This window comes from Eretmochelys imbricata, chromosome 22 (genome assembly GCF_965152235.1).
Source record: "Eretmochelys imbricata isolate rEreImb1 chromosome 22, rEreImb1.hap1, whole genome shotgun sequence".
Classification (NCBI taxonomy): domain Eukaryota; kingdom Metazoa; phylum Chordata; order Testudines; family Cheloniidae; genus Eretmochelys; species Eretmochelys imbricata.
Genome location: NC_135593.1, coordinates 5069948 through 5087373, shown reverse-complemented (window position 1 = coordinate 5087373; position 17426 = coordinate 5069948). Strand labels below are relative to the sequence as shown.

At 47.2% G+C, this 17426-nt stretch overlaps 1 protein-coding gene across 1 annotated transcript in view; it reads right to left on the bottom strand.

Annotated features, from left to right (window-relative positions):
• Nucleotides 1-1838: 1838 nt before the first annotated feature.
• Nucleotides 1839-17426, bottom strand: part of DCPS (decapping enzyme, scavenger) — a 63892-nt gene continuing 48304 nt past the window's right edge. Inside the window, exons 4-6 of the mRNA XM_077839723.1 lie at nt 14698-14811; nt 6607-6717; nt 1839-2277 (exon numbers count right to left, since the gene is read on the bottom strand). Coding sequence (XP_077695849.1) covers nt 2011-2277; nt 6607-6717; nt 14698-14811 — 492 coding nt within the window. The 3' untranslated portion in view covers nt 1839-2010. The remainder of the gene's footprint in view (nt 2278-6606; nt 6718-14697; nt 14812-17426) is intronic.

Here is a 17426-nt window from a genome sequence, read left to right as displayed (position 1 = left end):
TGTTTCCTTCCAGTATGGAAATAAATGATAGCAGAATAAGCACCTTTAGACTGGTATCTCTGCATCCAAACAGGTGGCAAGGGTTGTGCCAGTAAACTATTCCCGTACAGTTAAGCCGTACAGTGTGTGTGTGTGTAGATAGGGCCTTAATAAATCAGGAAGTGAGAGCACTGTCATTCACAGCACTGCTGGTTCAGAGAGCTAGAGGGTGAGTAGACACTGGGGGCTGAATGGCAGGGGATCCATAACGAGCTAGAAAAGCTTAAAATAAAAGCATTACGGAGAAAACATATTGAAACAATAAAAGAACCTACACACATGATGAGCCCAACTCCAGCAAGGGTTCTGGCAGGTGAACAGTCCTTCAAACTCCACCAAGGGATTTTTCTGTGGTCACAACTTGGGAGCAGCTGTTAGCCCAGAATAAGCACCCCCACAGCTCTGTCATTCCTTTCAACAGGTGGGGCCTTGGGGAACAGGTGATCAGCAGACGATGGGTTGCTCCTCAGGGCGTAGCTTCAGAAGTCTGGGTCCAGAGGTGAGAAGCTGCCTTCCCCCTCCTCCCAAGTATTTTCTAGGAAACCCACTGAACCAGAAGTGCACTCTTACCTGGCACATTGTTTAAAAGAGTTCGCTGAAGCTCATAACACTTCCCAGAGTTGACATGAGCCATGTCGCCCTCCTAGAGACGTTACATACAATCTCACTATAATTCGTGAGCACTTGAATTTTTAATACAAGAACTCCTGAGATACTTATTTCAATAAGGTTTGTCCTGGATATTGCAGGAAATTACCGTAGCAGTCAGAAGGAGATTTGAGTTGGTAATTCCACCCTCCCACAGCTCTGCCGCTTGGTAGCAAGTTGCCCTGTCCTCCCCACAGACTACTGGGTTTGCTACATTCAGATTTTCATTCTGGACATGCAAGTCCCCGAGTATTCTGCCATTCACCAGCTGCAAACATTTGCAGGCGATTTCATTAAAAAGGTGTTGTGAAGAAAACCTTTCGTACCTGAACCACCCTATTTATCTGTTAGCTACAACTCTGAAACCGACCGTTGACAATTTAAATGTCAGCACTGTTAACTATTGCATTGCTGCTTATTTTAGCAGACATTAGCAACTTATGTGTTTGTTCCATGATCCCAAACTGCTCCTCAGGTGCCAAGCCCTCCCCTCCAGGGCTGGAGCACCCATGGAAAAAAGTTAGTGAGTGCTTAGCACCCACTGGCAGCCAGCTCCCCCACTTCCCCCAGCGTCTCCCCTCTGCCAGCAGCCCCGCCGATCAACTCCTCCCCCCCGCTCCCAGTGCCTTCCACCCACTGTGATCAGCTGCTCCATGGCATGCAGGAGGTTCTGGGAAGAGGGGGAGGAGCAAGCTTGGGGGAGGGGGCAGAACTGGGTAGGAAGAGGGGGGCGGGGATTTGGGGGAAGGAGTGGAGTGGGGACGGGGCATGGGGTGGAGTGGGGACTGGGCACCCTCAGAGCAAGGAGGAAGCCGGTGCCTACATCCTAAGTGATAGGTCTGAGGCCATGGATCAGGTGATAGCCTACAGGTTACATGGTCCTTAAAGATCAACAAAGCACCTCTGCTGGAGAGAGCCCTGCAGGTGACTCTGGGGTCAGGGGAAAGGACCTGGAAAGGGACCAGGACAACAGGATCTGGTTTACAGAAATAAACCATCTCTGAAGAAAGGGACTGAAATTCTGCTGCTGTTGGGAGCTTTATTTGATCCACTGCCCTGTGAGTCAGCCCACCAGCTTCTAGTTTGTCATAGAAGTTAGGTGAACCTTTCCGCAGAGCATAGAGGACATGATTCCATGGGACACATGGATGAACAGTCTCTGCTCAAACAACATTTTATTGATAGAAATGCAGGGAATGGTTACTACGGTGATGGGAACACAATCCCAATCCTTACAAAATTCAGTGAAAAAAAGTCAAAGACAATAAAAATAATCCATACGTAAAAAGGTAGAAAAGCAGCCCACTTCCAGTCCCTGGGATCTCAAGCTTTGCCTGCTTCCTGGAATTTCTTCAGCAAGGCTTCATCTGCCCGGAGGGCAAAGGTCAGTATACGCTTCTGGTAGTACTGGGGGTCGAGCTCCAGATTGTCAATAACGTCCGACAGGAGATGAGCTCTCTCTACTGAGCAGCCTGGTGCATCGTAGCTCAGAGCGGTGAAATGCACATGCAGGTGGAAGTAGGATGGCTGGTAATGCAGGTAAATCCGCAGTTGGGAGCCAGCCACGCCAAAGCGCTTTAATATGGCTTCCTGGGGAAGAAAGGGTAGAGAATTTAATCTCCCAAATAATACACTGAAAAGTTTTAGCATCATATCCAAGGGCAGAGGACTGGATAGAAGCACACTGGTAAATCTGATGACCTAGCCCAGTCTCTTGTGATGGTGAATTAACATCAATGGACATCAGTACTACTCCTCCTTTCATCCAAAGATCTCAAAATATACAATTTCCAAATTGTACAAAGGAATTGCTGAAATACAGTAACTTGTGAGGTGGAATATAAAAGCTGAGTTCATAGTGATGCTGTGGATCATTTAGAACAGAAAGTGCAGAATACTAGCTGAAACGGCAAGGGGATGGGGGATAAGATTTAGGTAGCAGAATGCAATTACTCGACTGGAATTTAGCCAGGACAACAGGATTAATACTCCTGCTTTACAAAAAGTGCCATGGGACCTGTAATGACTATGAGGGATCAAGCCCTCAGTTCTAGGTCTTGTCTGAGAATGACAGAAGACGAGGTTTTGGTTACACACTTGTTCTCCAACGTTTTTACATATTTTCCCCTTCTCAGATTCCTGCAGAAGCAAATTGATGGACAGGGTCACGCAATACTAGATGCTTGGCCGACAGTCCGCCCAGCTGTAAATCCACCGCTAGTGTCTCTTTGAGAATTCTAACCCAGTGCAGACAGAGAACAGCTGCACACTAAAGCTTTATTAGAAAGGCAGGAAAGGGGGGAACAGACTCCCAAGCCCTGCCCAAAAGCCTATTACCAGCCAAGCTCACTGGCCATTAGGTACATGCCTGCAGAAGAATTTAAATGGGTGGAGAACTACTTTAGGTTCAGACATACCATGCAGTGAAAACATTACAGAAAGAGCTGTAAAAACAGACTGAGATGAGAGCTTACTGCATGGGCTCTACCAGAAAGGATTTATGAAAGCAGATGTCAAGGCTGTGATGATGTCTGAGCATCTGAGCCGTTATCTAACGTTTAAAATACAAGCTGGGAGGCAGGAGGTGAGCAAGTGGGGGGGGGGAGGTGGAAAGGGAGGAGATGGTGTCTGCTGTGGGGGAAAGCATCCCGGCACCACATAGAGAGGAGCAGGGGGAAAGGGAGGGTAGGTTACTGTTTCTCCAACTAATCTGAAGGTCACTGTGGGAGCAGAGGTGGGAGTAGTTTTGGCCACCACCCCACGCACATAGCTGATCCTAGTGGCACATGTCCGCTCATAAATTTATTCTCCAAGGCAGATGCCTGCTCCAGCAGGGATCCCAAATCACCAGGCCCATATGCGCGGGACACATCCTCATGGGCAGGAAAGCAAAGCATGCTAGCTCAGCACCTCCCCCAGCACAGGGAGAGAGGTAATGATAGGCCAGATTCTGATCTCAACTCCTCTAGTATAAATGTGGAGCCATACTACTGAAGTCCCTTGAGTCTGTCCCCGCAGGGCCACCAGTGAGACAGACCCAGAGCTGCCCCCATACAAGCCCATTTGCTGAAACGGGGGTTTGCAGAGCAGACGGCTGCCTCCTTCCCATTAACTACCTCCATAATGAGGCCTGTTTGTTGTGGGGGCTGGACAACACACCCAGCACGTTTACCCTTAAGAGTGCATCCTATCAGCTTTTGTTGTTCTCCATTCCAGACTTATCGCTCCAGTTTGCTGGGTGAGTTACAGGATCCTGTTACCAGTCGGTGTAATTAAAGCTAGAAACAGCGACAGTGAACTTGTCAGGGACCTTCCAACATGCTGCGCTCGTGTGCTGGTTGGGAACGCTAAGATTCCTCACCCCATCTTTTAATTAATCTCTGCTTTCCCTGATGCAATTACTTCCTGAATTTCCAGTGCAATGAAGGGGAAAAAGCTCAAGTCCCTGTTACTGAACATGCTATATCATGGGCCTAGAAAGATCATCAGGAGCTGAAAAATGGGCATGAATTTAGAAGCAAGTTATTAATGCAGGGGACAAACCTCCTGCGTGACTCAGGAGAGTGACTGTCCCCCAACTCCAGTGGGCAGTTTCTGCAGTTTCATGGTCATAATGCTTAGCACCTCTACAGCACTTTGTATTCAGAGATTCCAAGGCCAGAAGGGACCCCAGGATCATCTAGTCCGACCTCCAGTACGACACAGACTTGATTAAAAAACACCCCATGACAGAATAATCTACCACAACCCTTGGTGAGTAGTTCCAGTGGTTAGTTACCTTCACTTAAGAATCTGTATCTTAATTCTAGTCTGAATCTGTCTGGCTTCAACTTCCAGCCAGGCACTGGATCTTGTTAGACCTTTGATAAATTGAAGAGCCCATCATCAAATTTCTGCCCCCATGTAGGTACTTACAGACTGTGATCATGTCACTCCTTCACTTTTCCTTTGGTAAGCTAAATAGACTCTAAGGCATGTTTCCCAATTCTTCTAAGCACTTCACATATTACCTAGTGCATCTGTCAGACCCTGGCAAAGTAGGTATTATCCCCCTGTTGCACATGGGAAAGCTGAGGCTCAGAGAGGGGAAGCCCATGATCACACAAGTGAGTGGCAAAAAGGAATAGAACTGCGTTGTCCTGACTCCCCGTCCCCTGCTCTAACCACTACCATCCTATTTTCCTCTCTAGAGCCAGGAGTTTCATATCTCGCAGCCACCCTTGAGTTCAGCAATCTGCAGAGCAGCAGTGAGCTTTCTCCGATGGGCCCACCCATCAGCCAGAGCTAGTGGCTCAAGCCAGGGCAGTTATAGTTACAGCGTTGGGAAGGAATGGAAGAGGAGTCTCATACAGCACATGCTAAAAACAATCCCAATGAAGGATTGACTGGCTTTGCGAGAAGGGGTGAAGTTGGCTAAAAATCTGGCTAAAGTCTGGCTAAAAATCCCAATTCCAAGTCAGACTGTGTGTTCAGACTTTAGTGCTCCAAGCCCAGGTGCCAAGATTCTGCTCCAAAGAATGGGTAATGTCACAGCCAGGGTTACATCCATCGTCTCTCCATGGCTGTTCCATAGGGCCAACTAATACAGTGACATGGAAGCCAAGAGACAATAATCAGGCGGGAGGCTGAATTCAGTGAAGATGGACGCTGCTGCTCCAGGCCTTGAGACAGACTACCAAGAGTTTGAGCCAAGTCCACTGTAGGATGAGCTGCTGTCATCAAAACTCATCATCCCTGCATAAGAAATGCACTAGTCTGCCATGGAGAATCCTTGTCCTGGCTCCAATTCTGAAGCTGGAGAAACCTTTTTCCTATTCTTGGGTCATGTTCACAGAACTGGGAATTGCAGATTGTGTTGTCCCACGAGGAGGACACGGGTAAAACTACGGAAGAGCACATTAGCCTTTGGAGCTCTGTGCTGTGACCTCAGGAGGGAAAGCAGGATGGCAAGACAATGAAGACTCCCTGCTTATGTCCAATGGGAGCAGGGAGATTGACGAGAGAAAACCAGAAAATGCTTCCCATGGCCCTACAGAGACATGTTACTTTCCTACGCACAGAGCCCTTATTACTGCTTGAAGTTCAAGCAGGGCCACTGTTAACTCATCTGGCCTCTAGTGAATAAATCTTGGATCACACTTAGATTTTATCTTTTTCCTTTGCAGTTTCTCCCTCTAGCACAGAAGCACCACCAGGCACGTCATATACAGTGACACAACAGGCCTTAGGTGGTGTCCAGCAGGGCTGCCACATTCATGCATAAATTAATATTTACCTAACAATTTTCATCCCCAAGAGCTTCACAAACAGCACTCAGTATCACTGGAATTGCAGCCACCTCTGGGGTAGGAAGAAACATGCCAGGTATGCAGTAAAGGCAAAGCTCTTTCAAACTGGATCCTTACACTTCTAAGCCATTTCCTCAACTCTGTGTTTCCATTTGGGTAACAGCTGCTGTGGGGACCCCATTTCCAACATCTGGTCTCACAGAAAGAGTCACCTTTTGTTTTCTCAGTGACATCTGATAGCAGAAAATTAATCATAATCAAATTACTGTCTCCAGCAGAACAGGAGCGGCTGGAGGACGAAACTGTAAATGCAGGCCCAGGATGCGTAGGCTGGCGGGTATGAAACGCTCCAGACAAAACCCCATGCGGAGAGATTGTGGCATATCCAGACACTTTCCAGTCTGCTCCCTGAGCAAACAGCTGTCATGACAGCCCAGGTCGATTCCCTAAAACCTCACTAGCGGGAAGCCAGCATCAGCAGGGTGAAGTTGGCTGCTATTCCCTGCTGATGGGAAACGAGGCAGTTCCCAAACTGATTTTCCACAAGTAAAACAGAGACCCTGGTGGGTGCTTATATACTAAGGTGATGAGGGCCATAAGAAGCCGGATAGATAAGTGACATAACACCCACCTTTCCTTCTTGTAAGATGTTCCTCAGCAAAGGCAGGTGCTCAGTGGTGAGGTCTCGCAGTGACTTTATCCCCCGACGGTGGCAGATGGCTATCAAGTACAGGTCATCTAGCTGCAGAGACAGGACCTTGTTACCACCAAAATATAACATAAAAAGCAGCTGGAGATTCTAGGTCTTAGAGCTTCATGGAAAATATAACTATACTAGTGCAGCTATGAGAGGGGTCTTGCCCCGTATCGATACGGACTGTTGTCATCCATTGCACTGCCACCTAGATTGGGCTGAATAGTATTTGTGAAACAGGATACTAGAGATCTTCCCCCCCATATACTGGGGAATGATTTCTTTGTGAATGGAGTTTCCCCCACTGTTGAGCCAGTTCTATACTTGGTCAGATACCATTAATCAACATTTTCCCCCAATCAGCAAATAATGTCTTTGCAATTCCCCCCCCATCGTTTGGCCAGTTCCACTGACACCTTTGTTATGGTAAATGGAGCAGCTAAATAAAACCTAAATATGATATAGTGATGTAGGATCAAATCTTTACGATCACGTCTTCTCTCTTCTTCCGTCCTTTGACAAATCTCTCTTTGGCCTTGAATATTCATACTTTCCTGTTGCTAATATGCTTAAATGAATTAGCAAATTGAATCACCTTTCACAGTGACACTTACTGCTTTTGTAGCACCTTTTACATGAGTATCTCATAATCAGTTTTAGAATGTTAATATCAAGTCCCACATCTCTGTGAGGAAGACAGTGCTACGACTGTGACGTTCCCCTCTGGTGTTATCTGGACTGGTGATCTGCTAGGTCACTCCAATCCTTGACTCTGGGAGCCAGCCTCACCCTGCTCTGCTGTGAGAACCCCCACTCCCGGGCTGTTCACGCACAGCCTCTGGCATGTAAGCTGCTCCCAGCTACTTGCAACCGAATGACACTAGCCAGTATCTCCAGTCCCAGACATAACCCTAGGAACCTCCATCTTGCAGTGTCCCAAGGGCCACATTGGGGTTGCAAAACTGTATGGAGGGCCTGGTAGGGAAGGCTGTGCCTCCCCAAACAGCCTGTCCCCCACCCCCATCCGCCCCCTCCCACCCCCCGACTGCCCACCTCAGAACTCCCCACCCATCCAACCCCGCCCTGCTCCTTGTCCCCTGACCACCCCCCTCCCGGGACCCCCCACCCCTAACTGCCCGCTTCCGGGGCCCCATCCCCCATCCAACGCCCCCGCCCGTCCCCTGACTGCCCTGACCCCTATCCACACCCCCGCCCCTGACAGGCCCCCCGGGACTCCCAGGCCTATCCAACCCTCCCCCGCTCGCTGTCCCCTGACTTCCCCCGCCCCAAACCTCCACCCCATCCAACCGCCCCGACAGGCCCCCCGGGACTCCCACACCTATCCAACCACCCTCTGCTCCCTGACTGCCCCCCAGGACGCCTCACCCCGGCCCCCTTACCATGCCCCTCAGAGCAGCATGTCTGGCAGCCGCGCCGCCCAGCCGGACCAGACATGCTGCCATGCTGCCCTGCAGGAGTGCGTGGCCCCGCTGCACAGAGCATGGCCCACGTGGCGGCGTGACAGCAGGGGAGGGGCCAGGGGCTAGTCTCCCCGGTGGGGAGCTCAAGGGCTGGGCAGGATAGTCCCACAGGCCGGATGTGGCCTGCGGGCCATAGTTTGCCCACCTCTGGGCTGACTGGTTGCCCTTCAGCCAGGCTCTCCCCTTTCATCAGCGCTTCAGTCGCTGGGGGGCGGTGTCTGTAGATGGAGGTGGAAGAGAGAGGAAGAGCATGGCAAACGTCTCTCCCTTTTATCATGTTCTTTCTTCTCTCTTGGCTTTGCTCCCCCTTCAGGGTCAGTCCCAAACTGGCCAAGGAAAAGGGGGTGACTCACTCGAGAGCCCAACAGATCCTTTGTTGCTGCCTAGGCCAGTGTCCTTTGTTCACAGAATCATAGAATATCAGGGTTGGAAGGGACCTCAGGAGGTCATCTAGTCCAATCCCCTACTCAAAGCAGGACCAAACCCCAGTTCTGTGAGGCTGGGCTGGATTTGTCTCATACATGCCTGATGAGATGTAAACTGCCCCTCTGTTTCTGGCGAGTTTTGCCTGGGCTTCTTTTAAGCCATGAGGACACATTTTCAGCCTCATAACTATATACATGAAATTACAACTATAACATCATTATAGCAACACTGCTCGGTGCATCATGAGCCTTCCGAAGACACATGACATAATAAACTTTGCACTGGATACCACACAATCATACACAAGGATGAACATGGGGGTGCAGGGTGTTCCCCCGAGATATAGAGTGTCAGGATGACTCCCATTTTACAGCTGGGTAAAACGAGACACAGACTTGCCCAAAGCCAGAGTGAGGCAATGGGAGAACTGGAAATAGAAGTCAGGAGCCTAGATTCCCAGCCATTTGCTCAAAGCATTGTCTCCCTGCAGGACAAGAGAGCAAAGTGTCCCCCTGAACAGATGTTAAGGAGATTTTTCTAAGAATTCAGAAGGACAAAAGCGTAACTTTTTATTTCAAAATGGAAAGGTCTCATGTGTTTCTGCTTGAATATTACAAATTGGGCCAGTTTCCAATCACTCTGGTTCTTGAAATAACTCATCTCTCAAGAATTAATGAGTCAATTCACAATACCAGTGTAGTGAGCTACATCTCATCTACAGAATTTGATCAGCCAGGCTTCCAGCATTGCCCAAGGTACTTGGTGAAACAAACATTTGATCACCCTTATGGACACAGGTCATTATAAATGGAAAGAAACAAAAATCTTTTTGGCTAGGTATTACATACTGGGTAACGCACATACACAGATGTTCTCTCAAGATTCTTATTGAGTTTCAAGGGCTGTACTGGTCATAAAATCAGTTATAAAGTTCTGATTTGTCAGAACATTCATACATACTATTATTAATTATTATTTGTATTCCAGCAGCCTCGTGAAACCGCAGCTGAAATTGGGGGCCCATATAGAGCCATACCTAAAACTCCGTCTATATTCTGCATGTTTTCTGCCATGGGATGACAAAGCTTTACACAACACAGCTTTTGTAGCACATTCTATCAGCTGCCCAATGCTTCCAAAGTGTAATCCTTCATGTATGCAAACATTCCCTTTTTGTAGGGTTCTAGAGCTTGTGCTCCTTGTACTGAGTCAGCTACTCTCTAAGGTACGGTCACAACATGTGTGTATAGAACAAATAATTTAGATGTCTAAGATCCTCTCTGCCTTTTCGCTGTTAAAATAATTCCACCTGGCTATTCTGAAAGAGCAGTTTATTTGAGAATATGGCTCTCAGGATGCCTGCTCAGACACCCAAAGCATGACACTTCCAATCACATCTTTTCGTTTCCAAGGCACAAAGTGATTTTCATTTTTCTACATTTATTTATCATTCTCAGGCTGACCTAGTTAGCTCAGTGGGTTCACTTTATAGCTCCTAGACAAGACAGAATATTATTGAGGCTTATTAAAATCACCCTGGGATCTCTATTGGACCTGGACTACAGACACAAAGCAAATCTCTCTCTTCTCCTTAGAACAACATCTGTATGTTGCTGTTTGAAATAAATAAGCCTATTGCTAAAAAGGCTCTGGATGATGTAATGTAAAACATTTCAGGCAACGCCTCAGGGCTCTTGTGGGTTTGAGAAGAAGTGAATGGTTAGAGAGATCTCAAACACGCTTTTAGCAGCATGTTTAACTAAAACGCATTCCTCCATGCAAGCCAAAAAAACAACTACTGTATTTCCTAGGTATCAATTTACTCCCATTATATATGGCCTGGTGATCCTGGAGAAAAGCCTTCTAATCCAAACCTCAGCAGCTGAAGTGGATAATTAGAGACACTTCCTTCACTAGTTCAAATACTTGGAAAACTCAGCTTGTCCATGTGGGAATTCCCATTTCCCTGACATCACTGGACTGGAACAGAACTTCACCCACAATTTCAATTTGAAAGGTACAATTACACAGGGAGGTCTGTAGCTCTGCCCACTTGCCGCCCTTGGTGAGTGGTCAGAGCAAAGATAATCATGCAGACATGTGTAATAAATCAGTGGCCACACGGAGTCTGTAACCATCCTTTACAGAGCATGCTGTGGTCAACCGGTGTGGTCTCACTGAAGTCAATGCAGCGGAACCATTAAGAAACTGGCCCTATGACTCCTTAGGCTTTATAGATGTCAGCTAGGAGAGAACTCAACCTGCGTAAAGCCCAAATGCCTTAACCATGGAACCTGCCCGTTATCTGTAATCATACTAAGGCTTATAAACTCTGTGGGTCCCCAGCTGCTAGAGAAAGATACCATTACACACAACTGGGCAGGTCTAATTCTCTCCAGCAGAGCAATAGCCAGCACACTGCATGCCCACATTGTGGGAAAAGGTCATGCAATATGTACACTGCACAAACAGCTCCAGTCTTCTCTTTACACACAGAGCATGCAATGTTTTGGAAGACTCTAGCCTTGCAGATGCTGAAGCCTGAAATCATAGTTGTAGATATCCAGCAAGAGGGGAAATGCACCTCCATTGCATTATTTACGTGGGGAGGGGAAAAAAAAAAAGAAAAGAAGAAAGATTGTGCAGATTTCACATTTTGACAGCGAGGAACGCTAGCACCTTCTGTTCACTTTATTGAGGTCACCGACATTCAGAACAATTTCAAAGAGTAAAAACAAACAAGAATTCCTGCTGCAATCCACCAGCCTGAAATAATTAAAATCCACCCGTGCGTCATCCTCAATTAAAGGGCTACGTTAGCGGAACAGGACCCTGCTGAGCAGGCTTCTAAGTCCTAGCCCAAGAGATGCTTTGACAGCTTGGGAGCCATGTAGAGATGACGTAATTTAATCTAGTGGCCTAAGGCTCTGGGATGGAGCCTGCCGAGTGTGCTGATCGGATGAATCAAAATCAGACAGTTCAGAACAGATGAGTGCTTTGAAGGATCACTGCTGAAATGGTTGTTATGACAGATAGCAAGTTTAATGCGATATACTCCTTGTAGGACTCGAGATGCACTGGACTCCAACTCATTCGGTGTTTTTCAGACTGTAATTTATTTACACCGGGTCTCTAACTTCCCCTAGATATTCTCTCCTGACTGCACATCCCTGAACTTCCCACAAGTCACCTGATCTGAAGTTCAAAATTCTGCTCTTTCTGGGGGCAAGACTATGAACTGCATATGTAACCTGCTGACTGCAAGAGAGCATGCACGCACTGAAGTTTGTACAAAAGGCTCTATGATGCGTGTTTTCTTTGTCCTGACTCTATTCTTTTCCTCCCACTTCTTAGGGGATGTCCCTGTTGAAGCTGCATTGTCTCAAAATAAAATAATTTATTATTTGTCTAATGCCAACAGTGTCCTAAGAATTTGAGGGCAATTTTGATGCTAGAGCGACTTCCATCCAAGGATCCCCAGGTGTCTTGGGGACATTAATGAAACTAAACTTCACAATACCCCATGCAAGGCAGGCAAGTGTTATCCCCAATTTTAAATAAAAGCGGGGGGCCGGAAGCCCAAGTACTTTTGGAGCTCATCCCCAAAATGTGCATTAGGAGGAGGCTGTCCAACTGGGCAGAAAGCAAGTGAGAACACAAGTGCTCTAGTGAGGGGAAAGCAGGTGGAAACTGGCCCTGGGGGAACCAAGGGAGCGGACATTATGAGGTGTCCACTTTGAAGGCCCTGGGAGGTAGTGCGGTAGCGAGGAAAGGCAAGACAAAAATGGCTTGCCTAAGGCACCAATACACATGGGATGAACCTGACTCCAAATGGCCCTGTACTTGTTCAAAGCCATTCACAGCCAGGGACCAATCCCTGGTTCATACGGGGCCAAAGACAGTGTTCATCGCTCTTCCTGGACGGGCTCTCAGCTGCGGGGAGCGGCTGTGAATCCTGGGGGGATCTAGATATTGGAGATGGAGTCTAAACAGCTTCCTTGATCTGTTTGTTGCCTCAGTGAATCATTAACTAAGGCAGCCTTTACACATATTCTATGGGTTTTTAAATCTCAGCAGCTGATCTGTTACCGACAATTTCCATACGTGCAGATCACTGAGCAGAAAGGGTCCGACGTCCTGTACTAGCCTCAAGCTTTCTAACAGCTCTCATGCCCCTTTCTAGCGTCCGAAAAGAGCAGAGGCCAGAAGACAGAATTTGCATTAAAGAAACCAAACAGAGTATCCCATAGTTTTAAAGACAGTGGAGACCTGTGGGAACGAGCGGTATTTTACGCCTGCCAGTATTTGGCAATGAAATGGAAGGGCTCACACTGCTTGGCCTTCTGCTTGGTTTTTTAAACGAAGGAGCAGGAAACAAGGAAAACAATACAACCTAGGTATCACCTGGCCTAAATATCTGAACTGGTTCCAACGATGCTGACAAACTAATTTCTCTAGAGCAGAGGTTCTCAACCTTCTTCTTTCTGAGGCCCCCCCCCCCCCCCCCATGCTATAAAAGCCCGCGGCCCACCTGTCCCACAGTAACTGGCTTTCTGCATATAAAAGCCAGAGTCGGCATTAGGGAGTAGCAAGAAAATCAACTGCCTGGGGCCCCATGCGACAGGGCCCCCCCAACAAAGCTACATTGCTCAGGCTTCAGCCCCGGGTGGCGGGGCTCAGGGACCTGGGCTTCAGCCCCATGCGGTGGGGCTTCGGCTTTCTGCCCTGGGCCCCAGCAACTCTAATGCTGGCCTTGATTGGAGGCCCCTCTGAAACCTGCTCAAGGCCCCCTAGGAGGTCCTGGACCCCTGGTTGAAAACCACTGCTGTAGAAGAACTCATATCAGCACTTCTAATCCTGGCTGGAGTCACATGTTTCCGTTCTAGAGAACTAGAATTCATGCTTTTTGGAATTCCTAGATGAAAATATTTTCACCAGGGGAGGGGGGGATGGTTAATTATAAATAGCACTTTTCATCCTGAGATCTCAAAGCACTTGTCAAAGTTGGATAAGTATCACTATTCTCATTTTACAGATGGTGAAGACCAAGACAAAAAGATTAAGTGTTTTGCCCAATGTTGCACAGCAACTCAGTGAAGAAGTCAGAAATAGGATCTCCTGACTCCCAGTCTGGTGCACTATTTGCTGGATCACACTTGAATATAAGAGTATAAAGTTATTTTGCAGCATTAACTCAGAGTGCTCATGAGTTACTTTCAGTCCTGGTGCATATATTTAATAAAGTGGAACAACAGAAAGCCTTCCCCAATTTAGCCTAGTTAAATATTCTGAGGATCAGAAACCCAAGGCAAAATCCTGGCTCCACTGAAATGAATGGGAGTTTTGCCAATGATTTATATGGAGTCAGGACTGCAACCTTGGAGTCTTGTTATTTTGAGCTTTAGGGCTTAAACTCCATTTATCTGGTCCCAGGTCTTGCAGTTTTTAGACCACAAAAGTACCACATTAAGCATATTTGGTATAAGAGCAAAAAATGTGAGTTAAGAACCACTATGTTTAAGATTATAGGCTGGACTAAGGTCTGTGAATGTCAAGATGTGCAGAAGAAAGAGTATTCATTCCAGTAGTTAAGTAGTTGCTTATGAGATGACTGTGTGATACAAGCTATGACAGTAACCTTGATGCAAATGCAAATAGTTAAACACTCTAGAAAGAAGGAAAGTTAATTGCATCAATTAAAAGGGACACTGTCAGGTTGATTTATGTCTAATATTTAGGTTTACAAAAATGAGGTTTCACAAAATCTAAAAGTCAATAGAAATTTGTCAGGAAAAACAAATAACTTTGGCTTTAAACATGCCCTGGCAATGTTTGGATAGGTGCACAAGAACCAGAAAGTGAAGTTTACTAGTAAGTCACTAAACAAAAGTGAAACTGGCCAGTCTGTTCTCATTGTCAAGCAGAGTGAAATGTAGTGTTACATAAATGATACATAATTAACTAACAACACCATTAACGATAACAGTATATTTAATTTTTCAACCAGCAGTTTTAATAATTTCAAGTGTTGTTAAAAATACAGCTAAGGAGGCTTCTTGTGTGTTACTTCGAAACAGGCATTGTCCCTTTAAAGAGCTAGAGGATCAAGTGAGAAGCTAACCTGTTTCTGATTCCACTTAAAATCTGGAATGAGAATGAAACCATTGGAAGAATCAGGGTTTTCGTGGATTATTCGATCAGCCTCAGCCTTCTTCTCCAGGATATTATACACCCACTGGAAGAAAGAAATACGCAGTTTATAAAGACAGCAAAACAAACAAGCGCTGCATCCTTCACCTCAAGATCTTAGATTAATTCTGACTCACTGCAAATGGAAGCTGCACTTGGATTTTAAAAAGGACCAAATAATTTTATGGCCAATAACATTTGTAGTTAATGATCCATGAAATAATCAAATATGATCCAGGCCATCAGCTGATCACTAGAGAGGTCAGGAGGGAATTTTTCACATACGTACAGAATTGCACAATTGACTGGATGAGTTATGGGAGGTTTTTGCTTTCCTCTGAACCATTGAGGGAGATTTAGGTTAGATGTAAGGAAAAACAAACATTCTAACTGTAAGGATAGTTAGAACAGGTTACCTAGGGAGGTCATGGAATCACCCCACTAGAGGTTTTTAAGGACAGATTAGACAAAAACCTGCCATGGATGGTCTAGGTTTATTTGGTCCTGCCTCAGCACAAGGGAATGGATTAGATGACCTGCTGAAGTCACTTCTAGCCCTACTTTTCTATGATTCTATTAAGTATTGACCACTGCTGGAGATGTGATACTAGACTTAGATGGTTTAATCCAGTATAGCAAATCTACATTCCTGCGTGAGAGAGCTTGGAAAGAACTATCCCTGACAGGATCACTGATGCTGTGAAACAGCTATTGCTGAAGCACAGCTGTTTAACGTGGCTGGGAAGAGTTTATCTAGGGTATTCAATGAGACTAAGGGTATGTCTACACAGCAACTAGACACCCGTGGCTGGCCCATTCTAGCCAACTTGGGCTTGCGGGGGTTGGCCTTTGGGGCTGTTTCACTGCAATGTAGACTTCTGGGCTCGGGCAGGAGCCCAGGCTCTAGGAACCTGCAGCAATGAAACAGCCCCTCAGGCCGAGCCCCATGAGCCTTTGCTGTGTAGACGTACTCCAAGGTCTTTGGAACAGGCTCTCTTCTCTTACTATGAGTTTTACAGCAAGTAACACAATGGGGCTCTGATTCTGATTGGGGGCTACCACAATAATAATTCAAAAGACTGCCAGTTGCCACAGAACATGCTGTGTGTTAGAATATGGTTTGCTCCTGCCTGTGTGGCTAGACCAACCTATTTTATAACCAGGTTAAAAAAAAAAAAGTGCATTCGCCCTGGCTTTGAACAAATTGTGATCCATCCGCCCAGGCTGTACCAAATGGTTATAACACAGCTGGTCTTCCCCCACGTTAAGCCACCATGCTTTAACACGGTCAGTTTCACAGGGCAGACAGGTTCTGTTAGTGCTAATATCCATGGTCAACGTTTTATGCCACGGTCATTCCCATTAATTTCTCTTTCAGGAGGTTTGCAATATGGTACGTGTGCGCGGGCTGTGTTTTGCTAAATGACTCCGTGGTGGTTTTGCTTGTACCTGACACCTTCAGTAAATAATCTGTAATAAGAACGGTTCTTTAAAAAGGGAGCTGGGATCTCATCACAGCAAGACTCAGCTCAGAGGCAGAGCGAGCGAAGCAGGGATCTTGACTTTAGTATGGTGCAGCGGGACGGCCACCCCACTCCAGCCCTGAAGGGGTTAAAAGCAGCCTTGGAGAGCCGTGGCTGGGAACAGCTAGGTTGATTGGGGGAAGCAGACACTGCTGGGGCCACACCCCAATCAGTCCACAGCTGGCCCTTATAAGAGGGCTGTGGGCCAGAAGCTGAAGAGTCTCACTCTAGCCCTGGAGTAGGAAGGGCTAGCTGCCTGAGAGTGAGGGACCTTAAGCAGAGCAGTGCTGGGGAAGGGCAAAGGGAGCAGGGGAGCTCCAGACTGGTAAAGGCCCAGAAAGGTACTGGGGCTGCAGAGGGGCAGCCTGGGAATAGGCAGAGGCAGCAGGTCCTATCCTCTTGCCAGTGGACTCTTTTACAGACTGCAGTCTGCCCCAGGGAAAGGGGGGCTGAATGACAACTGGCAGTAGCCACTGAGGCAAGGTGGGTTTAGAGGGTTGGGGGTTCCCCTGGGAGGGGAGACCCAGAGTGGGGGTACTGCTGGGGCAGAACCCCAACGGAAAGGGGCACTGGGGTCCGGGAGGGACACAGGGCCAGCAGCGGGCAAGACACCGGCCTGCAGAGGGTGCTCCGAAAGCTGGAAAGAGCTAATTCCCAGATGACCAGCAGGAGGCGCTGCACCAGTGAGTCTCACCACACTACAATGGCTTTTGATACAGTCTCGCATGACCTCATAAACAAACTAGGGAAATATAGCCTAGATGGAGCTACTAGAAGGTGGGTGTATAACTGGGGGAGGGATAGCTCAGTGGGGGGAGGGATAGCTCAGTGGTTTGAGCATTGGCCTGCTAAACCCAGGGTTGTGAGTTCAATCCTTGAGGGGGCCATTTGGGATCTGGGGCAAAAATTGGGGATTGGTCCTGCTTTGAGCAGGGGGTTGGACTAGATGACCTCCTGAGGTCCCTTCCAACCCCGGTATTCTATGATTCTATCGTTGGAAAACCATTCCCAAAGAGTAGTTATCAGGGGTTCACAGTCCAGGAGGGCATATTGAATGGGGTCCTGCAGGGATCGGTCCTGGGACTGGTCAATATCTTCATCAATGATTTGGATGGCATAGAGAGTCCACGTATAAAGT